This window comes from Tachyglossus aculeatus, chromosome 21 (assembly GCF_015852505.1).
Source record: "Tachyglossus aculeatus isolate mTacAcu1 chromosome 21, mTacAcu1.pri, whole genome shotgun sequence".
Taxonomy (NCBI): domain Eukaryota; kingdom Metazoa; phylum Chordata; class Mammalia; order Monotremata; family Tachyglossidae; genus Tachyglossus; species Tachyglossus aculeatus.
The window spans coordinates 23,594,866-23,618,510 of NC_052086.1; the positions used below are offsets into that span (position 1 = coordinate 23,594,866).

Consider the following 23,645-nt stretch of genomic DNA (forward strand, 5'->3'; position numbering starts at 1 on the left):
TGTCCCAAGTGCTGATGATTTCTCCTTCTGAATATTTTATAGCTTCATCTGTTCCTCTCCACTCTGCCTGCAACAGTCCTAATCAGTTCTCAACTTGATGACTGTAACAACCTCCCGGTCCCAGTCCCATTTCTAGGCCTTTCCCCACTCGACTACCCTACAAATCACATCCCGTCATTCCCTTCCTCTACAGCATAAAATGGCTCCCAATGACAACTTGCACCCAGAGTGCAATTATCTCAGTCAAAACTCTAGATCCACTGGCTCCCTCCCTCATTCCAGATGATCTGCTCTCCAGCCACACCCAGCTCATACTCTATTGTAATTAAGCAAATTGACTTTCCCCATCTTCAAAACCCTGTTTATACTATCCCCCCCAGGCTGGATACCCTATCACTCTGATGCTCCCCACTGTGCCCTCCTTCAAAGCCCAATCAATCAATGGTTTTTATTAAGCTGTTACTGTTTGCAGAGCACCACAGTAACTGCTTGGGAGACTACAATATAACAGTGGTGGCAGACACATTCCTTGCCTACAACGAGTTTGCAGTCTTTAGGGGGATATAGACAATATAAATACTTTATGATATATAATTTAAAAAGTCCACTTCCTGGGTGAAGCCATCTCTGATCAATTTGATAGGCCTAATCAATACAACTTCCTCAGCTTTATACTCCCATAAATGATGAACACATTCTTGCCATTTGTGTTCTTTTTACTTTCTCTAGTTGAATATTCATGTTTGTTTGTCTCCCCTTTCATCAAACTGTACATACCTCAATTATTCTTTTAGTATGCCTACTACAATACAGAACAAATAATGTAGAAGAGGATAATAAATCCTCAGATGGAAAAATAATAATAATAATAATGATGGCATTTGTTAAGCGCTTACTATGTGCAAAGCACTGTTCTAAGCGCTAGGTTATCTCATTTCAAGAAGAGAAATTAAATGTTCCCATTTTCATTGGAAGAACAAGAACTTCTCTCTCTGAATTTGCTAGAATTTTATCATGTTTTCATGAATTTCACACCTGCTGATGCCCCTGACCTATCACTGTGTCCTACCTGATTATCATGTATTTATCCCAGTGCTTAGCTTGGCATGTAGCAAGCACTAAACAAACAGCACAATTATCTCCAAGTGAATTGTTTTGGATAGCTAGTAGAAATATAGTCTACGTAAGCCTGGCTAGTTTTGAAAACCTAGAAAGCATTTAGCATTGTATACTGTACCGTTTGTTTAAACTTCTCACGACAGATTACCTGGGCATGCTGGCTGTTGGGTGGGAATCTCTCCTTTAAATGTTTCAGGATTTCTGACGCAGCAGCAAAGCAGCCCTGAAATATAAAGGTACCATTTGATCAGCGTATCAGTCTCTAAAACCATGACACTGCTGCAGAGCTGAATTACAGATAAGAAGGTCTGACAGTCACCCATTCTAGGGCAACCCTCTTGATCACCCCTAGAGAATGACAAGCCTCTTCTCTCGGATGACAAAAGTTCCTTTCAGTTGTCCATCCAGACCTTTAGCTGGGGGACTAGAGGATAAACATCTTCAGTCGATAATAAAAGACTTTAATTTATCATGAGCACTGGACAGAATCTAGGGCAGGAGGTACCTGTGGGACAGTCAATCTACAAAGGGACTACAACTCAATAATTAAGCGTTCTTGCTAGGGGAGGGCGAGGGGAAGAGGCCAAAAAATAAACCACACAATACAAGCATATTTAATGTTATTCATTCACTCATTCATTCAATCAAATGTATTGAGCACGTACTGAGTGCACAGCACTGTACTAAGAGCTTGGGAAAATTCAATACAACAATAAACTGACACATTCCCTGCCCATAACACGCTTATAGCCTAGAGGGGGTAAAAAGACATCAACCCAAACAAATGAATTACAGATATATACATAAGTGCTGTGGAGCTGGGAGGGGAGAAGAACAAGGGGAAGAAATCAGGGCGATGCAGAAGGGACTGGGAAAAGAGGAAAGGTGAGGGGGGCCAAGTCTGAGAAGGCCTCTTGGAGGAGATGTGCCTTCAATAAGGCTTTGAAGGGAGGAGAGTAACTGTAATTTTAGAGAGTGAAACTTTGAAAAGCTGTGGACCTCAGTAAAAAAAAATTTGAAAAGAGTGGTCTAAGTGACTTGCTGGAAGCCTAAAAACTTTTAGCAACATTTAGCAACATTTTAGAGGCTCAAAAAGCAACATTTTAGAGGCTCAAATAATATGGGGCGCCACAAACACAGCAGGCATCTAAACAAACTTTGTATGACTAACTGACAGAAGGAAAAGGTCATTTGAGAGAAAAGTGGTAAAAAATAGAAAGTTCAACCAACTGAAAATTGATGAAGAGTGGGAGGCCAGGCATAAACAGGAAATTAAGTGAGCCAAAAACATGTTAAAGAGCACCCAGAAAGAATGCCAAACCTAAAACAAGGGACTCTTCAGGGAATGTATCTACAAACTCTGTTGTACTGTATTCTCCCAAGTGCTTAATACAGTGCTCTGCACCCAGGAGGTGCTCAATAAATATCATTGATAGATTATAACCATCAGGCTTTAGACCAAGGGAATCAAATGGGGCCACTTTCATTCATTCATTCAATCGTATTTATTGAGCACTTTGTGCACAACACTGTACTAAGCACTTGAGAAATACAAGTTGGCAACATATAGATACGGTCCCTAACCAACAATGGGCTCACAGTCTAGAAGGGGGAGACAGACAACAAAACAAAACATGTGGTCAGGTGTCAAGTCATCAGAATAAATAGAAGTAAAGCTAGATGCACATCACTGACAAAATAAATAGAATAGTAAATATGTACAAGTAAAATAGATAGAGTAATAAATCTGTACAAACATATATTCAGGTGCTGTGGGGAAGGGAAGGAGGTAAGATGGGGGGATGGAGAGGGGGACGAGGGGGAGAGGAAGGAAGGGGCTCAGTGTGGGAAGGCCTCCTGGAGGAGGTGAGCTCTCAGTAGGGTCTTGAAGGGAGGAAGAGAGCTAGCTTGGCAGATGGGTGGAGGGAGGGCATTCCAGGCCAGAGGGACAATTGCAGGATGGCAAGTGGAAAGAGCATGGGGCTAGGAATCAGAAGGACCTGGATTCGAATCCCAGCTCCACCACTTGTCTGCTGTGTGACCTTGGGCAGCCAATTTATTGAGTGCTTACTGTGTGGAGAGCACTTAACTAAGCACTTGGAAGAAGACAATATAGCAGAATTGGTAGACAAGTTCCTCCCCACAAAAAGCTTACTTAACTTCTCTGTGCCCTAATTTTCTCATCTGTAAAATGGAGTTAAAATCCTATTCCCTCCTAGTTAAGGCTGTGAGCTCCATGTGGGGAAGGAACTTTGTCCAATTTAATTGTCTTGTATCTAATCCGCCAAGCTAGCTCTCTTCCTCCCTTCAAGGCCCTATTGAGAGCTCACCTCCTCCAGGAGGCCTTCCCAGACTGAGTCCCTTCCTTCCTCTCCCCCTCATCCCCCTCTCCATCCCCCCATCTTACCTCCTTCCTTTCCCCACAGCACCTGTATATATGGATATATGTTTGTACATATCTATTACTCTAATTATTTATTTATTTATTTTACTTGTACATATCTATTCTATTTATTTTATTTTGTTAGTATGTTTGGTTTTGTCTCCCCCTTTTAGACTGTGAGCCCACTGCTGGGTAGGGACTGTCTCTATATGTTGCCAATGTGTACTTCCCAAGCGCTTAGTACAGTGCTCTGCACACAGTAAGCGCTCAATAAATACGATTGATGATGATGATGAGGATACTACTTACCAAGTACCATTTTTTATTTTATTTATGGATTTTGAATTTTTCATCAAATTGAAAGGATGTTTGGTTTTTCAGCCTTTTAAATTTGCAGGAATCACTCTGCAACTAAGCAGAAGAGGCAAATGAATTGCATTTCCCAGGAAGGGTTGAACTGAAATTCAAACAGCCACAGAAGCATCACCATCATCATCAATGGTATCTATTGAGTGCTTACTTTGTGCCGAGCACTATACTAAGTGCCCGGGAGGGTACAATACAACAGAGTTGGCAGACACAGTCCCTGCCCACAATGAGGTTACAGTCTAGAGCACTGCACTGAATACATTTGCTAGAGACTTCCCCTGTACCATTCTTGTCTTGACAAATTGCCTCTGGAACTGTTTCTGTAGCTGCTGCTACGCTAAACACTAAAGCACTAAACACAAGAAAAGTTTCACTGCTGAAGTTCTGCTGGATGAATTGGATGGGAACTGATATTTTTAATAGCTTTTCAAGTAGGAAAAAAGAAAAGATATTTTTTCCACACTGCGTAACTCGAAAAAAGGCTGAAATGGCAGAGATTTTGCTCTTCTAATTAAGAGGGTGGGGGCAGGGGGATGGCAGCCCAGCTTTCTTAAAGCTGGAGGGAACTTTAAACCAAAAATCTGAATGAAGCTTTCATGAACACATTTACCATCACAAAAGCCGTAATTAACGGTATGGCACCAGGAGAAAGTCAATGGAGAGGCAGGCATAAGGCAGTCTAACAAATGGATCTCATATAATACCCTCAGGAGCTCTCACTGGTGATGAGGGGACACATCACCTCTTCACTATAGTAAGTATAAGAGTGTGGTAGCAGCATCCTGAGGGATTTGAGTGACTCCTTCTCAGGTTTTTTCTGGCACTAAATAAGCAACAAAACTCCAGTAAAACAAGGTTAAGGTATGAAAGTGAATAAATGAGCAAGATGAGATTTTTATGCCTAAGCTATCTTTTCCATACTGAATAGTTTATATATCAAAAGGGCTACAGGAAATGTGGCACAGAACATGACAACCTGCACTATTACTCTGAGGTTTCCTGCTTCTCCCATCTCTGCCGGCCTTCCAAGTCCATCAAGTCATACGAGGGGCTCCCACTCTTCCCAATCCTCCCCGGCCTTCATCTGGGAAGGTAGTAGGGACACGTAGCCGAGGGTGCTTTCAACTATGGTGACTGTAAGCTCGCTGTAGGCAGGGAATGTGTCTGTTATACTGTAGTCTCTCAAGCGCTTAGTACAGTGTTCTGCAAACATCATCTGTTTAATAAAAATGATTTGACTGGAAGGAAGACAGGAGAAGGATGAGGTGCGGGGAGGACAGTGCTTAGAACAGTGCTTGGCACATTGTAAATGGTTAAGAGATACTACAGTTACATATATACACCTGTATATATGTATATATGTTTGTACATATTACTTTATTTATTTATTTATTTTACTTGTACATATCTATTCTATTTATTTTATTTTGTTAGTATGTTTGGTTTTGTTTTCTGTCTCCCCCTTTTGGACTGTGAGCCCACTGTTGGGTAGGGACTGTATATGTTGCCATCTTGTACTTCCCAAGTGCTTAGTACAGTGCTCTGCACACAGTAAGTGCTCAATAAATACAACTGATTGATTGATTGATTGATTTGACTGACTAGTAGCAAAATCACCAGACCAGTCCTTTTCTGGGTTTGGCACCCTTGCCAAAAAAAGTTAAAGGTTTAACACTGACATCTTGTCATATAGTCCACTCTAGCATTTCTTAGCTCTTAGGCTATTTATACTCTCAAATTCAACATTTTGTGAAAGGAATTTTCTTCCTTTGAAGAAAAAGTGGGGTGGAGGGAAGAAAGGAAGACATGAAAACCAATAGGCCACATGATACTTTCCCTTTGGGTTGTGAATGAACACTCCAGGAGTCCCGGATAAGGAGTTGTCAGGTAATAGGGCCAGTGGGTTGTTTATTCAAACCCAGAGCCAGAAAAAGAGTGAAGTAGCTGGAAGCCTTCAAACTGCATGACTCCTTTATATAATCATTTTAATTTACTCCCAGAACAACTCAGCAGAGCCTTTCACAATAAGCACTAAACACAAGAAAAGTTTTACTGCTGAAGTTCTGCTGGATGAATTGGATGGGAACTGGTATTTTTAATAGCTTTTCAAGTAGGAAAAAAACCTGATATTTTTTCCACACTGCGTAACTCAAAAATAGGCTGAAATGGTAGAGATTTTGCTCTCCTCATTAAGAGGGTGGGGGCAGGGGGAAGGCAGCCCAGCTTTCTTAAAGCTGGAGAGAACTTTAAACCAAAAATCTGAATGAAGCTTTCATGAACACATTTACCATCACAAAAGCCGTAATTAACGGTATGGCACCAGGAGAAAGAAAGCCACTTTGAAGATGTTTAAGTGCCATAAGGGGAGAAAAAGGAAATGAAAAGAATGTCTGACATCCATTACAAATGTTCATGGGGGAAAATAAAAAGACACACTCCCAGCTGGTTTGATGGTTTAATGCTAGAAAGCTTGGGAGCGCTTCTCTTGGTCTGGAAAATAGCTGGAGAGAGCACATGTGGAAGCCATCAGCTAATAACTCACCCCACATCTCTTCCAACCCCTTTGTTTTATAAAACAGTTTGAATGATTGTAGAAAGCCAAAAAAATGCTTTTAAAACAGAGAGATGCATCTGCAGACTTCCTAAAGGAGTGGAAGCCACCCAAAGTTCTTTAGGCCACAGATCAGGATAAATTGAGTGTCATGAAACATTCTGTCTAATGAGGATGCAAACCACAGAAAAATGGCAGAGAATAACACGGTCTGTTAGTTGAAGAGAGCATTTAGAGCAAAAGAAGTGTTGACTGGGTTAGGGAGGCCAAGACAAAAGTGTTTCCCTGTACAGAAAAATGTTTCTGGAGTTTCAGATTTCCTATTCTGTCATAACATGGAAAATTACCACCAGGAGAAATTAGATGCACATCCTATAATCAAAACCAGGTCACTCTCACTTTTAGGCTTGAGGCTAAACGTCTCCTTCCTAGTCTTCAGCAACCCCCCTCTTTGAAAGGAAGACAACCCGTTAACGGAGGCTCCGAAGAGAATGAGAACCCCACCCCCTTCTGTGAACTGGGGAACCGTGAAGTTCATTTTTCCCATTTATTTTCTTGTTAGTTTTCAGCACTTAGAGCGCTTAGAACAGTGCTCTGCACATAGTAAGCGCTTAACAAATGCCATCATTATTATTATTATTATTATTATTTTCCCTGCTGGGATTCTGATCTCTTGCCTTCGCACTCTCAACGGTGGCGGGTCTTGACCCCCACTCACCTGTCCTGCATGCAGCTCTGCAAGGTGGCACAGCACAACAGCGAATGACTCGGTGTTATTCTGCTGCACGCCTACGTTCACGGCTTCCAGGCTGTTCATGCTCAGCAGCATCTGGGCTTGCTGAAGTGCCATTGTGCTAAGGAAGAGAAGGACGTGATTGATCTCCATTCAGAAAATCCTACATGTGCCTTTTCTAAGTTCTAAACTTAATACAGTAGGCGGGAACAGTCAAATGCCTCTCCTGGCTTTGTTTAGCGATCAGCTGCTCCCCGAGACCTGAGGGCAGTGAAAACAAACTGTTCCTTGAGTAATACGGCTAAACTGGAATTTCAAGTCACCACGGTATAGGTGGGCCATTCTGTCCTAGGAAACTTCAATCCTTTCAATCTAGACCCCCAATTTGCAGTTCGATCTCAGTAGTTTAATGACTGTTAAACGGAAACGCAAACACAATTGTCTTCGGCCACAGGTTAGTCCAGCTAGGGTAGAGATCTCTGGTGTCTGCAACTCCTACACATGAAAGAGACCATCTAAGATAAAAATTACACTCGTTTCCCCTAGTGTGGATGTCTTTGAAAATGAGTGAATTGACATGGGAGGGAGCTAGAGGAAGGCCAGGGTCTGCAAGGCCTATAGATTTAAAGACGAATCCCAGAGTCTCACTTACATGCAGGAGGCTGTGGGTTTGGCTGACGGAAAACCAAGTGATAGGGTCTAACGCTCCACCAGGCAACAACCTACCTGGGAAAAAAAAGTTGCCTCCCCCTTTCAGAATAGGATGGGAAACAGAATGAACTCAGCAGTGAGATCGATCAATCGGTCAGTCAGTGGTATTTACTGAATGATTACTCTGTGCAAAGCACTGAACTCAGCGTTTGGGAGAGGACAGTACAAAGGAATTAGCAGTTACATTCTCTGTCCACAACGAGCTTACTAAATTTCAATGCAGTCTACCACTAGGGTAAAACAAATTTTGGTTTTTTTATACCCCCAATAGGAAATAGGGTCACTTTCTTTAATCCACTGCATAGAGATCCTAACTTCACTGAAAAAAATAAAAGTCTCTTGCTAGCCTTTCATCTCCACAATTTGGTAGCTCTGCCTGTGTCAAATTGGAGGAAAGAAAGCTTGATTTCCAGAGGAAGTTTGAACATTTACAAGTTAGCCTAACCAATATCTGCTTCAAGAAAAATCTACCTGCGCCCATAGAGTCTCCAGATTGCTGTCTTCTGTGCGATGCTAATATCAATTAGCTCTGACAGGCTGTGTTTCCAGTGCAAGAGGTCTGAGTCCTTTAAGGCATCCATTAACTTATTTGCAGTCTTCCCAGCAAAAGCCCTTTGTTGAACTAAAGATTGTATTCCTAAGGATGCTAAATACTGGGGAAATGTACATATAAAACAGTTACATTACAGAGTCATTTTCACTACAAGAGATGTGGCACATTAATTAATCACTCAATCGTATTTATTAAATGCTTACTATGGGCAGAGGACTGTACTAAGCACTTGGGAGACTATGATATAACAGAGTTGGTAGCCCTGTTCTCTGCCCACCATGAGCTTACAGACTAGACAGTCTAAATTTCAACCATAACCCAACTTTAGGGCTACAAAAACATAATCCTTAAGTTCTGCTTTAAAAACCACAAGTGAAACTTCCTCTGGCCTTAGCAGGATCAGAGGATAGTGGCAGGGCATGATAAGCAAAACCTGGTAGTTTAATTATTTCTTCATGTCATAAGAAAACAACAGGGGACTAAAATGAAACATCCAAGTTTCCATTCTAAATCTGTGGTTTGTGTGATCTCATAGTGGGTGGAAGTATATACAAAGATGCAGGGCTTTTTAATGGGAAACAAACAAAAAAAGCCTCACAGGCTGTGGGGCTTTTGGGCTGTACTGAAGAAGATGCTTACCGGTAACCCAAAATGCACAGCTTTCTTCACAGAATGTTCCAAAAGGACACAGCTATCTGATCGCTTCTGCTCCAGAATATAAAGCCAACTCTGGTAAGAGAATCATTGAAATATATCATTGCAAAGATAATGGCTAATGTTCTCCTGAAGTATCATTGTGTGGCCATAAAAAAGAATTAACAGGGGACAAAATAAATCCTCTAAAATACTCTTTCAGAAACCATAAACCAAAATGAAACCTGTGTGACACATTGAAACTGTCAGATTGGAATAAATGGCCCACTGATCTTTATCAGGATACCATCTCCAATAGCAACCAGTGGTGGATGATCCAGAGGAAAGTGTAAAGCCCCTACATGGCCCCTAACTGGGGAAATAAGAGTCTCAGATGCTTGTTAAATGAGATTTGTGTTCTGCTACTGCTTTCTTGCTGATTATGGGTCTTGGAGGACAAAGTTGGAGCACAGAATGCCTATTTTATCTAACTTCTAGGCCTGACATATGTTCCTGTTCATATTTGAGAGGCCGATGCTAACTGGGGTTGTTAAAGGTGCATCTCTGGTTCCACAGGCAAGGTTAACTATGTAGTTCAAGAAGCCACGAAGGTGGAGTAGGGGGTCCCAAATGAAGACCTGTCGATGCCATCCTCCTGCCGATAACAGTTTACCCATTATCACTCCTCCCGCTTAAAGCACCCCAGCAGGTAACAAGGGCAAAATCGGGGAGGAAAAAATACTCCTGGCACAGTCAGGCTGCCTTACCAAGCAGTGTTGGAGGCACACATGATCATTCGATTCCTGAGCAATCCTAATTGCTTCCTGCAGGGCCAGCTCTGCCTGTTGACTAATGACAAACTGAATGTTAATTTCCCATTAACACCAACAAACACATAAACAAACAAACACTCCCAGGATATCCTTCCTAGCCTTGTCTTCTGGTGCCCTGTCCTACAGGAAACTCTCCCCACCACCCACCCCCAGCAGCAGATTTACACTTCACTTGGTTACAGTGGTGACATGTTCGAGGGCAGATTTCCTCTTCTCAGACAGGGAAAGTCAGCTTTCCTTCAACTCCGTTTCTAAGGAGAGTTTATTCAAGATTTGGCCTTGTTGGTGGTACTGAGACTGCCAATTCAGAAAACTGGCTAAAGTTCTATTTTTTTAAAAAGCTCCGGGGAAAACTTTAACAAGGATACGCCGCACGCTGGCAAGAGTCCTGCATGTCTTGTTTCAACCAATCCAAACTAGATTGGGGCTGAGTGGCTCCTATGTTACAACTAATTGAATAAAAGACCAGATACATTTATCTGCCTAGCAGCCAGCTTAGAGAAAACAGAGCACATAGCTGGATCTTAAAATGTAACCACAGGGAAGGATTTTAGGTCATCCGAGCAGAGAGTGAGTACATCAATTAACGGAACTTGGTACAGTGTGTGTTTCTCTGTGCTATGGGAACCAAGAAAATTGAAACATCACTGTTGATGGGTGGATCCTTGACTGCTTAGAGAACACACCAGGGAATTTGGTGTGATGTAATGCGGCCAGTCAAATGTGATGCCTTAAAAGAACAGGCCATTTGCGTTCTTGGCAGTACTCCGGCAGAAAGCTCCAAGGGACTCAAGCAGTAATAAAGGTTCTCTCACGAGCGCTTCATCTCCAATTAGCTGAGCCTAGCAAATCAGTTCGTAAGACCTGGGCCAGAGAGAAATTAGGCTGGACAGAAAAGAAATCAGTCATTTGCCGGGGAGAGGGGTGAGGGAAGGGGAGGAGGGAGAAAAGAGGGAAGGAAATGAGCATATTCACATAAAGAAAAAATATGAACTACAACACTAAATCTCGACTTCTTAAATCACTTGTATTCACTGCCGTACAAAATCTCCCCAGAAAGGGCTCAGGAAAATTCTGCCTAACAGATAAAGATACAAACTTGGGTGGAAAGCTGCATTAGCATTTTCAAGTTGTTTTTTTTTTAGAAGTCATTTTAACCTTAGAATAGACTATCGAAGTCTTCTCTGGTAAAATATTAAGGATTAAGCGGAAAATAATATGATCTCATTAGACCCCAACATAAACTAGGCTGGGCAGGAAACCCAAGCGTCAGGCTAGGTTCAGATCTCTTGGCCCCCTTCAGTCACTATCACTTTGGTCAGAGAAATAATAATAATAATAATAATAATAATAATAATAATAATGGATTTATTAAGCGCTTACTATGTGCAAAGCACTGTTCTAAGCACTGGGGGGATACAAGGTTGTCCCACGTGGGGCTCACAGTCTTCATCCCCATTTTACAGATGGGGGAACTGAGGCCCAGAGAAATGAAGTGACTTGCCCAAAGTCACACAGCTGACAAGTGGCGGAGCCGGGATTTGAACCCATGACCTCTGACTCCAAAGCCCGGGCTCTTTCCCACTGAGCCACGCTGCTTAGGAGGCACAGCAACTGAGATGCTGACAAACTAAAAGAAAGCAGTGCCCGAAGTGAAAGCGCTCCAAGGATTTGGGGAATTAGCAGACCTCTACTGAGTCTGGCTTGACACTGACACCAGTTCACTGCATGAATCAGACTGTAAGATCCTTGAGGGGAGGGATCATGTCTTATAATTATTAGAAATTTGATATTTGTCAAGCGCTTACTATATGACATATACTGTTTTACGCACTGAGAGAGATACAAGTTAATCAGATTGGATTAAGTCCCTGTCCCACACGGGGCTCCCAGTTTAAGTAGGAGGGAGAGCAGGTATTTCATTCCCATTTTACAGATAAGGAAACAGTCACAGAATTGTTAAATGATTTGCCCTGCCCAAGTGCCAGGGACAGGATTAGAACCCAGGTCCTCTGACTCCTAAATCCAAGTCTTTCCCCTGGGCCATTCTGCTTCCCTCTAACTATACTGTATTCTCCCAAGTGCTTTATTACAGTGCTCAGCACACAGCAGGCCCTCGGTAAATACTACCAATGGAGACGCAGCGTGGCTCAGTGGAAAGAGCCCGGGCTTTGGAGTCAGAGGTCATGGGTTCAAATCCTGACTCCGTCGATTGTCAGCTGTGTGACTTTGGGCAAGTCACTTAACTTCTCTGTACCTCCGTTCCCACACCTGTAAAATGGGGATTAAGACTGTGAGCCCCACTTGGGACAATTTGATCACCTTGCATCCCCCCAGTGCTTGGAACAGTGCATTGTACATAGTAAGCGCTTAACAAATACCATTATTATTATTATTATTTAGTCAGGTAGTTAAAAAAAAAAAAGAAAAAGCACATAAACTGACACTAATCCTAAAAAGACCCACCAGGGGCCAGACTAGCCAGGCTGAGGGCTCCAGTTTCTTTCCAAGCCCAGAGCTTCCCAATAAGACACTTTTTTTGGAGTGGCTAACGGAGGGGAACGAATAGCAATTTGATTTCCTCAATTCTCACAGCAGTCAAGATGCATGAACTTACTAGTGGCCAAATCGGCAGTGTAAGGCTGCTAAATTCAGGGCGGCATATCTCAGACTCCGCCCATAGCCTTCGTCTCCGTTGCTTTTACTCTCGGCTCCAGTGAGAATCAACCGGTCGAAATAGTGGAGGAGGCTGTGAGTTGAACTGAAAACGTCCTGCACCCGAAGGCTATTCAAGTAGCTTAAATAATGCTAAAATAAAAGACAAAGGTTCACTGCAAACAAATGCAATCATCAGTAACTTCCCCCTTTAAGACCATGAGCTCGTTGTGGGCAAGGAATGTGTCTGTTGTACTCTCCCAAGCGTTTAATAATTCTTTTAGACTGTGAGCCCACTGTTGGGTGGGGACTGTCTCTATATGTTGCCAACTTGTACTTCCCAAGTGCTTAGTACAGTGCTCTGCACACAGTAAGCGCTCAATAAATACGATTGATTGATTAATACAGTGCTTTGCACATAGTAAGTGGTCGATAAATACAATTGAATGAATATAAGCTCCTTGTGGGCAGGGAATCTGTCACTCAGGACTCTGTGCTTCTGAAGCATCAAGTCTAGTCCAGTGCACCGTATTCATTCATTGTCATATTTATTGTGTGCTTACTGTGTGCAGAGCACTGTATTAAGCGCTTGAAAAGTACAGTTCAGCAATATATTCCCTATCCAACCATGTAAATGCTGCTGCTACTACTAGTATTACCAATACATTCTAAAACTGCATTTTTCTAAAATTGGGCTTTGAGTTTGAGTCAGATCATGTCTGGAGGATGCCTTTACTTCTAAATACCAATCTCTAGATATACCTTACTGCTCTACGATTCTCATATTCAGTCCTGAATTTTCCCCTCACGTGGACAAAGTTGTATAGCAATGGTCATGTTCAGCCCAGTCCCCAGGCAGGGATCTTCAAGAATCCCCCGTGAAGCTGGATGAAATTTCGCACTAAAATGTACCCCAGGCCGAAGAAATTCAGTCACAGTAGAATGCCGACTACCCAAGCTACTTGGGACAGATAATTCTTTTGGAAATTGAAAGATGGCAAGGATTGTAGGCAGAGGCAAATCTCGGGCCAACCTCCCAATCTGCTCCACTGATAGGCTCAAAGAGCTACCCCGCTAAATAATTTCAGAGTCCTCTCTTTCCTCTCAACTCCTAGCACACTCCTTTGTCAGAACCCCCGGGTTCTGACTCTCTCTCTCTCAAACACCCACTGTTTTACAGTGGCTTTTCCAGGTTTTGGAAACCATTCAAAATAGTTCTGAGATGCCAAATGATGAAAGACTGCAGGATAATCATCATTAAGGGAAACTGGCCTGCCAATAGTTAAGTATCTTCCAACCCATTAAAACTTTGGCCTGACAACTTTCACTCCTGCATTCTCCATTTCCACTAGTGTCACAGTGATGAGGCTTCTGATGCCAAGAGCTAAAGAAATACAGACCTGATAACTAGTGTTTGTGCACACCTTTCCCAGTCAACATTATGATTTAATTTCACCCTGGTTCTTTGGGCCAGTACAAGGCTAGTATAGTTTAAACGGTCTTCATTATGTTTTCGGAAAATACTTACCGCCTCAGCAAAATCAGGATTAAATTTCAGCAAGTTGTTCAGTTCTTTCTGTAAAGATGCTGGAGTGAGAGCTCTAGTTTCATCATTCTTTAATAAAGAAGCCTGAAATGAAAATGACAGATTAGGATCAAGAAATCAATCAATCAATCAATCGTATTTATTGAGCGCTTACTGTGTGCAGAGCACTGTACTAAGCGCTTGGGAAGTACAAGTTGGCAACATCTAGAGACGGTCCCTACCCAACAGTGGGTTCACAGTCTAGAAGGGGGAGACAGACAACAAGGAAAAATGCCGAATAGGCAAAGAAATTGTATTTTTTTGTGGATAGAGGGGTCCGGTATACGCTTCTCCAGTCCGACAGGAGTATTTAGTGAACATCCACTGTTGCTTATTCTAGGCTACTGTACTCTCCCAAGCACTCAGTACAGTGCTGTGCACATGGTAAGCACTCAATGAATATGGTTGATTAACTGGAGGGGTGGAGTTACAAAGTAAGCATATTACATGGTCCCCAACCTCAAGAAACTTACATTCTTATGGAGACCCTAGACGGGCGGCTCAGGAAAAACCCTAATACAAAACAACCAGCTGAGAACCATGAAACATTCATGGGATATAATAATAATAATGATAACAATAATGGCATTTGTTAAGCACTTACTATGTGCCAGGCACTGTACTAAGTGCTGGGGTGAACACAAGCAAATCAGGTTGGACATAGCCCCTGTCCCACTGGGGCTCACCGTCTTAATCCCCATTTTACAGATGAGGGAACTGAAACCCGGAGAAGTGAAGTGACTTGCCCAGCAGACAAGTGGCAGCGCAGGAATTAGAACCCATGCCCTTCTGAATCCCAGACCCATGCTCTATCCGCTACGCCATCCTGCTCCCCCTCTCTTCCATCAATCGTTATTTATTGAGCGCTTATAGGGTACGAGCACTGTATTAAGCACTTGGGAGAGTACAATGTAACAGAGTTGGTAGACATGTTCCCTGCTCACAAGGAGCTTACAATCTCCCCCTTTTAGACTGTGAGCCCACTGTTGGGTACGGACTGTCTCTGTGAGCCCACTGTTGGGTAGGGACTGTCTCTATGTGTTGCCAACTTGTACTTCCCAAGCGCTTAGTACAGTGCTCTGCACACAGTAAGCGCTCAATAAATACGATTGATTGATTGATTGGAGGGGGATCTTACAGTCTAGAGTCTCTTCCCATCTCCCCTAATTTCCCCCCAGCTGGGCCACCACTACTTTTCCCCCATTTCTCTCTCCCTCCCTCCCACTCACTCTCCCTCTCTCCTCCTATCTCCTTCTGTTCTTCCCACTCCATCCCAGTGGGAAGAACAGAAGCAGCTGCACAGTCCTAAGGCTCCCAATCCAGCAGTTGGCCAAACCATCGTGTCACTTACTCCCGGTCCCCAAATCCCACCTTGTCATCCTGACCTGCCTGGCTCCTGGTTCATTTGTTCATTCAATCGTATTTATTGAGCACTTACTGTGTGCAGAGCACTGTATTAAGCGCTTGGGAAGTACAAGTTGGCAACATATAGAGACGGTCCCCACCCAACAACGGGCTCACAGTCTAGAGGGGGGAGACGGACAACAAAACAAAACATGTGGACAGGTGTCAAGTCATCAGAATAAATAGAAGTAAAGCTAGAGGCACATCATTAACAAAATAAATAGAATAGTAAATATGTACAAGTAAAATAAATAGAGTAATAAATATGTACAAACATATACAGGTGCTGTGGGGAGGGGAAGGAGGTAGGGAGGGGGAGAGGAAGGAGGGGGCTCAGTCTGGGAAGGCCTCCTGGAGGAGGTGAGCTCTCAGTAGGGCTTTGAAGGAGGGAAGTGAGCTAGTTTGGCGGATGGGTGGAGGGAGGGCATTCCAGGCCAGGGGGAGGACGTGGGCCGGGGGTCGCAGCGGGAAGGACAAGAAGCAGCACAGCACACGCCGCCACCACAAAACGTCAAATACCGGACAAAGCTCCAGTCATGGCTCTAACTCTGGCTGCGACTTGTAGCCGGAGTCATGAAAACCCCGAAGCTCAGCTCTTCTATCCATAGTATCTTGTGGCTTTTATTTCACTTTTGTATTTAGCCCTTGCTTCATCAAGCAGACTGGCATCTAGGAACCAAACCTCAGCGTCTCCTCAGCAAGATGAGCCAAACTGAAACTAAACACTTTTGGGGAGCTTAATATAAAACAAAGCAGAGGAGAAAGAACCAAACAACTCCCTTTTTTTCCAGCAAGTGCTTCAAATCGCTGAAGGGAGCTATTTTTTTTTTTAAATGGTATTTGTTAAGCGCTTATTATGTGCAGGTACTGTTCTAAGGTAATCAATGAATCGTATTTATTGAGCGCTAATAATAAATAATAATGGCATTTGTTAAGTGCTTACTATGTGCAGAGCACTGTTCTAAGCGCTGGGGGTGGATACAAGGTGATCAGGTTGTCCCACATGGGGCTCCCAGTCTTAATCCCCATTTTACAGATGAGGTAACTGAGGCTCAGAGAAGTTAAGTGACTTGCCCAAGGTCACACAGCAGACATGTGGTGGAGCCGGCATTCGAACCCATGACCTCAGACTCCAAAGCCCGTGCTCTTCTCCACTGAGCCACGCTGCTCCTCTGTGTGCACAGCACCGTACTAAGCGCTTATCTGATTGAACATGGTCCCTGTGCCATATAGGGCTCAGTCTTAATCCCCATTTTACAGATGAGGCACACCTCAGGCATAGAGAAGTGTCCAAATAGTCTCAACTGATAAAAGAGCAAGTCAACTTGGGAAAACATAATGGCCTATTTAGGGGGGATACCGAAAGCCAAAGCTTATTTGCATTAAGGCCTACTCGGGCTAGCTTGGACCCCTTCTAGACTGTGAGCCCGTTGTTGGGTAGGGACCGTCTCTATATGTTGCCGGCTTGTACTTCCCAAGCGCTTAGTACAGTCCTCTGCACACAGTAAGCGCTCAATAAATACGACTGAATGAATGAACGAATGACGCCTGCCCCTGTTCCTGTGAGCCCACTGTTGGGTAGGGACTGTCTCTGTGTGTTGCCAATTTGTACTTCCCAAGCGCTTAGTACAGTGCTCTGCACATAGTAAGCGCTCAATAAATACGATTGATTGATTGATTGATTGATTGCCCCTGGGTGGGTTCTTTCCCAGCTGCCGGCCAGAGATTTGAGGTAGAGGCAGCTCAGCATTCCGGTCATTCCCTGGAGAGGCTGACGGAGGGCAGGAGCAAGGGAATCAAAAGAGAGATGGGGGGAAATCATGGGATGAGGGTAATGGGAATGCACAGGACAAAAGACACAGCACAGCACCGCAGCACCTGTATATATGTATATATGTTTGTACATATTTACTACTCCATTTATTTATTTATTTTACTTGTACACGTCTATTCTATTTATTTTATTTTGTTAGTATGTTTGGTTTTGTTCTCTGTCTTCCCCTTTCAGACTGTGAGCCCACTGTTGGGTAGGGACTGTCTCTAGATGTTGCCAGTTTGTACTTCCCAAGCGCTTAGTACAGTGCTCTGCACATAGTGAGCGCTCAATAAATACGATTGATGATGATGAAAAGACAACAGGATGCTTCCAATCTCTCCAGTCCCATTCACGTTTTAAATACTAAATAAATATCACTGACTGATCGATAAGTGCTTACTGCGTGCAGAGCACTGTACTAAGTGCTCGGGAAAGTACCATCCGGAGTTGGGAGACATGATCCCTGCCCACAAGGATTAAGACTGCAAGCCTTATGTGGGACAGGGGCTGAGTCCAACATGATTATTTTGTATCTACCCCCCAACTTAGTACAGTGCCTGGCACCTAGAAATCACTTAAATACCATTACCCCGGCCCACGTCCTTCCCCTGGCCCGGAATGCCCTCCCTCCACACATCCGCCAAACTAGCTCTCTTCCTCCCTTTTTTTTTTTTTTAAATGGCATTTGTTAAGCGCTTACTATGTGCAAAGCACTGTTCTAAGCGCTGGGGGGATACAATGTGATCAAGTTGTCCCACGTGGGGCTCACAGTCTTAATCCCCATTTTTACAGATGAGGTAACTGAGGCTCAGAGAAGTTAAGTGACTTGTGCAAGGTCACACAGCAGACTTGTGGCGGAGCCGGGATTCGAACCCACGACCTTTGACTCCAAAGCCCATGCTCTTCCCACTGAGCCACGCTGAGAGCTCACCTCCTCCAGGAGGCCTTCCCAGACTGAGACCATTTTTTCCCTCTCCTCCTCCTCCCCATCACCCCCCAGCCCTACCTCCTTCCACTCCCCGCAGCACTTGTATACATTTGTACAGATTACTCTGTTTCTTTTATTTGTACATATTTACTACTCTAATTATGTGCATATAGCTATAATACTATTTATTCTGACGGTTTTGACACCTGTCTACATGTTTTGTTGCCTGTCTCCCCCTTCTAGACTGTGAGTCCATTGCTGGGTAGGGACCGTCTCTATATGTTGCCGGCCTGTACTTCCCAAGTGCTTAGTACTACTCATGGCATTTATTAAGCGCTTACTATGTGCAAAGCACTGTTCTAAGCGCTGGGGGAGGTTACAAGGTGATCAGGTTGTCCCACGGGGGGCTCACAGTCTTCATCCCCATTTTACAGACGAGGTAACAGGCATAGAGAAGTGAAGTGACTTGCCCAGTGTCACACAGCTGGCATTTGGCAGCGCCGGGATTTGAACCCATGACCTCTGACTCCAAAGCCCGGGCTCTTTCCACTGAGCCACGCTGCTTCTCTAGTACACAGTAAGCGCTCAATAGATACAACTGAATGAATGAACTTAAAAAAATTAAGAAGCTAAAAGTGTACAGGAGGAGGCAGACCTTAAAATAAATGACAGATAGGGTAAATGGGAGATAGAGTATAAATACAGTACTTAATGCTCTCTTTTCACTAATGTATGAAAAATATGAGTGCCTATTTTCCAGGGAATCAGTGGTTCCTGAGAAAAAAACCCAATGCTTTCTAAAACCTCAGATATAGTCTTCTGTGAAGCTTTATTCTAACGGTAAGGCTTACAGTTGTACACATTACGATTACTGTGGAAGAGAAGGGAAATATTGACATCATTTACAGGTCCCCTTTACACAGTAAAGAGGGCAGTCAAGGCAATACTTTGAAATTGACATACCTGCTGAGAAAGAAAATATTCTGCTTGTTTTTGGGAAAGAGGGCCACTGCATGATATCTCCTCTTCCCTAGAAAAAAAAAGTTTAAAAAGCATAGGTTAGAGAATTTCCCTATCTCAAAACCAGTAACTCCACAACAGCACAGCGTTTGCCATCAGAAGATCTGAAAGCTCTTAAAGTCAGTTTTCTTTGTCTTACACGGAGATAAGAAGAAAGACGCTGAATAACTCACAAAGTTCACAGATGGAAAAAAAAAATCACAGGCAGGAGTCAAAACTTCTCACTCCCACTAGCCACTAGACGGTATTTACCAGAAGTGGGATTTGAAAAGACCAAAAAATATCTTAGGGTCTGGTGCTGTACCGTGTGTTGTCAAAATAAACTTGCAAGCCCACAGCAAGAATAACATAATTGTTTTCCTCTGAAACCACTGAAACCCTGGAATTAAAGCAAGCCCCGTAAAAATCGGTGCAATTCTTATTATTACTATGGTATTTGTTAAGCACTACCATGTGCCAAGCACTGTTCTAAGCACTGGAATAAATACAAGTTAATCATGTTGGACTCAGTCCCTGCCCCACTTGGGGCTTACAGTCGAAGGAGGAGGAGAACGGGTACTGAACCCTCATTTTACAGTTGAGGAAACTGAGGCACAGAGAAGTGACTTGCCCAAGGTCACACAGCAAGCAGTTGGCAGAGCTGGGATTAGAACTCAGGTCCTCCGACTCCTAGGCCAGTGCTCTTTCCATACAGTACATAGCAAAATGGCCCAAAATATTTAGTTTATTTAATTAACCACACAAACATATCTATTATTTTTTGAGTAGTATGACAACCAACTTTCTCTTCCATATGTCTTCATCACTTTCACTGAAGCCTACACTGCTTTCCCCATCCCCTCTCAACCACACCACCCCGCCACAACACCCAGATGAACGTTAATCTCCTCAAACTTACTTCTCAGAGTAGAGGTATGTAATTCTCTGAGAATAAAATGACTTTGGAGATTGAACTAACTAAATTCAGAATCCCTCCGGCTTTTACAAAAAGGGACCTGGATCCAGTTCAGGAAATCCGGGCCTTTTTCAATAGTTGCTTGACATTCTAAAATCTGCACAAGAATGGTTTTTTCTTCCTAGAGAGGATCTTTGAATTTTCAATTATCTGCATGATGGCACCCCTCCATCAGAGCAGGAAATTGAAAATATACAATACTTGCTTAAATTGGGATTTTATAGAAACCTTTTACTTTTTACAGCTAAAAATAGAGCCGGGGGGGGGGGAAGTTGGCTTGTTTCCAGAGCAATGCAATACCTAAATCCTAGCTTTTAGAAATAAGAAAAATAAAAATGCAAGGGTCTACAGTTAATGGTGAGGAGAAATATTATTGCTGTAAATTATAGGGTAGCTCAGAAGGGTCTCAAAAGTCCCAGCATTTAGGCTACAACCTGTTACTAACAATCCAGTTGGAAACCTCTAAAAAAGATCATCGTCCCTGCCATTACCTATCAATACTCATTGAGAACTTTTGGGGATGGTGTTGGGGAAAAGGTGAATAAGAAGAAAAATCATGGTATCTATTGAGTCAAAAGCAGTGTGACCTACTGAAAAGAACACAGGTCTAGGAGTCAGAGGATCTGGGTTCTAATCCCGCCACTTTTCTGCGGTGTGACCTTGGGCAAGTCACTTAAATTCCCTGTGACTCAGGTGCTTCATCTGAAAATGGGGATTAAAATCATGAGACCTAAGTACGACAGGAACTGTGTCCAACCTGATTATCTTACACCTACCCCACTGCTTGGTACAGTGCCTGGCACATAGTAAGTGCTTAAAGAAATACCACAGAAACAAACAAAAAAAAGTGCTTCGTGTACGACAAGGCACTGTGCTAAGCACTGAAGTAGATAGAATTAATCAGTATCAGTGTGAACACAACTCTGTCCTTCACAGGAATCACAGTCTAAGACGTTGGGAAAGCAAGTATCTTACCCCATTTTACAAGTGAGAAAATTGAAGCTCAGAGAGATTAGGCACCTTGCCGAAGGTCACACAGCAGGTTATAGGCAGAGCTGAGGCTCTCCTGATCCCCAGTCCGATGCTTTTTCTACTAGAATATGCTTCCTATTAAAATTAAAACAATCATTAACTGTTTCTTTTCCAACTGGATTTTTTTGCTTAGATGTCATCAAACTGCTTAAGGTCACACAGCAGGTTATAGGCAGAGCTGGGGCTCTCCTGACCCCCAGTCCGATGCTTTTTCTGCTAGAATATGCTGCCTATTAAAATTAAAACAATCATTAACTGTTTCTTTTTCAACTGGATTTTTTTGCTTAGATGTCATCAAACTGCTTAAGGTCACACAGCAGGTTATAGGCAGAGCTGGGGCTCTCCTGACCCCCAGTCCTATGCTTTTTCTACTAGAATATGCTGCCTATTAAAATTAAAACAATCATTAACTGTTTCTTTTCCAACTGGATTTTTTTGCTTAGATGTCATCAAACTGCTTAAGGTCACACAGCAGGTTATAGGCAGAGCTGGGGCTCTCCTGACCCCCAGTCCGATGCTTTTTCTACTAGAATATGCTGCCTATTAAAATTAAAACAATCATTAACTGTTTCTTTTTCAACTGGATTTTTTTTGCTTAGATGTCATCAAACTGCTCAGCCTGGTCACCTGAATCACCACATGAAAAGTCTCACATATGCAAAACTGCTTTATTAAGGAATCACATTAAAAAAACTGGATGGCCTTCCCAGACTTCCTTCCTCTCCCCCTCGTCCCCCTCTCCATCCCCCCATCTTACCTCCTTCCCTTCCCCACAGCACATGTATATATGTTTGTACATATTTATTACTCTATTTATTTACTTATTTCATTTGTACATATCTATTCTATTTATTTTATTTTGTTAGTATGTTTGGTTTTGTTCTCTGTCTCCCCCTTTAAGACTGTGAGCCCACTGTTGGGTAGGGACTGTTTCTATATGTTGCCAATTTGTACTTCCCAAGCGCTTAGTACAGTGCTCTGCACATAGTAAGCGCTCAATAAATACGATTGATGATGATGATGACGAAAAAACTGGATGCTTCTTAAGCTGCAGCTGCTTTCTTGTTTACGAAGCTTGTTTTTGCTGCTGCCCCAGAGGTTCTGAAAGAATCAGTATTTGCTGAAGAAAGGCTTGGGGTGCAAGGCTACTTTATTTGGGGTATTGCACTGGAGAAGCAGTGTGGCCCAGTGGAAAGAGCCGGTGCTTTGGAGTCAGAGTTCATGGGTTCAAATCCAAGCTCCGCCAATTGTCAGCTGTGTGACTTTGGGCAAGTCACAACTTCTCTGTGCCTCAGTTACCTCATCTGTAAAATGGGGATTAAGACTGTGAGCTCCCCGTGGGACAACCTGATCACCTGGTAACCTTCCCAGCACTTAGAACAGTGCTTTGCAGCACTTAATAAATACCATCATTAGATAGAGAGTGTGTGTTTGTTTTATTCGTTTTTGTTTTGTTTTTAAAGTCCTAAGCCCTGTAGGAAAGCTCCTAGTTTGGGCCAATATCAAAATGAAGGTTTTGATTGACACCAAACAAAAAGACTGACTGCTTTTGTCCTCTCACACAAAAGGGTACAATTATGTGTGTGATCGGTCAGTTAAGTGACAGACTCGGAAATGTAATCCTCCCTTTTCCAGTCATCAGATCTCAGGGAAACTGATGTGACTGTGAATAATTACTTTCACTTTAAATTACATTGTTCTTGAAAACCTGCAGCTTCAATTTAGGCATTTGTATACTCCTTTCACTCCAAGAAACTCAGGACCCTGTGACAGCCCCTGTAACTGTACAATCAAGAACAAAGCTAAATTCCAACTGGCCCAAGCCAAGAGCCAAATTAGAGTAAAGGCCGGCCCACAGCAAAGAAAGGAGTTAAAAAGATTTGGGTCCAAAATCTCAGTTGCCAAAAAACTGAGGAAAGCACTTGGGCACAAAAAGCAAAAACTATTCTTATTGAAGATTGTTTAAATTTCAGACATCCCCTATACATTTCCATAGGTCCTGGAACAGAAAGAAATTAAGGTGGGCATAAAAGAAAACAGACCGTGGAAAAGTTGGTAAAAATTAAACTGAGCAACACAGAGAAGCAGCGTGATCTAGTGGAAAGAGCACAGGAAAGAGTCAGAGGACCTGGGTTCTAATCCCAGCTCCGGTACTTGTCTGCTGTGTGACTTTGGGCAAGTCACTTAACTTCTCGGTGCCTCGGTTACCTCATCTGTAAAAATGGAGATTAAGACTGTGAGCCTCTTGTGGGACAGGAACTGAATCCAACTGAATCGTCTTGAATCTACCCCAGCTCTTAGTACGGTACCTGACACATACTAAGCACTTAAACACCACAGTTATTATTATATTAACGATAATCAT

At 43.0% G+C, this 23,645-nt stretch overlaps 1 protein-coding gene across 1 annotated transcript in view; it reads right to left on the minus strand.

The window, feature by feature from the left end:
* Positions 1-23,645, minus strand: part of ANAPC5 (anaphase promoting complex subunit 5) — a 50,646-nt gene that overhangs the window by 6,336 nt on the left and 20,665 nt on the right. The window contains exons 5-12 of the mRNA XM_038763697.1: positions 19,237-19,303; positions 14,069-14,170; positions 12,503-12,693; positions 9,820-9,901; positions 9,059-9,148; positions 8,338-8,519; positions 7,141-7,276; positions 1,268-1,342 (exon numbers count right to left, since the gene is read on the minus strand). Coding sequence (XP_038619625.1) covers positions 1,268-1,342; positions 7,141-7,276; positions 8,338-8,519; positions 9,059-9,148; positions 9,820-9,901; positions 12,503-12,693; positions 14,069-14,170; positions 19,237-19,303 — 925 coding nt within the window. The remainder of the gene's footprint in view (positions 1-1,267; positions 1,343-7,140; positions 7,277-8,337; positions 8,520-9,058; positions 9,149-9,819; positions 9,902-12,502; positions 12,694-14,068; positions 14,171-19,236; positions 19,304-23,645) is intronic.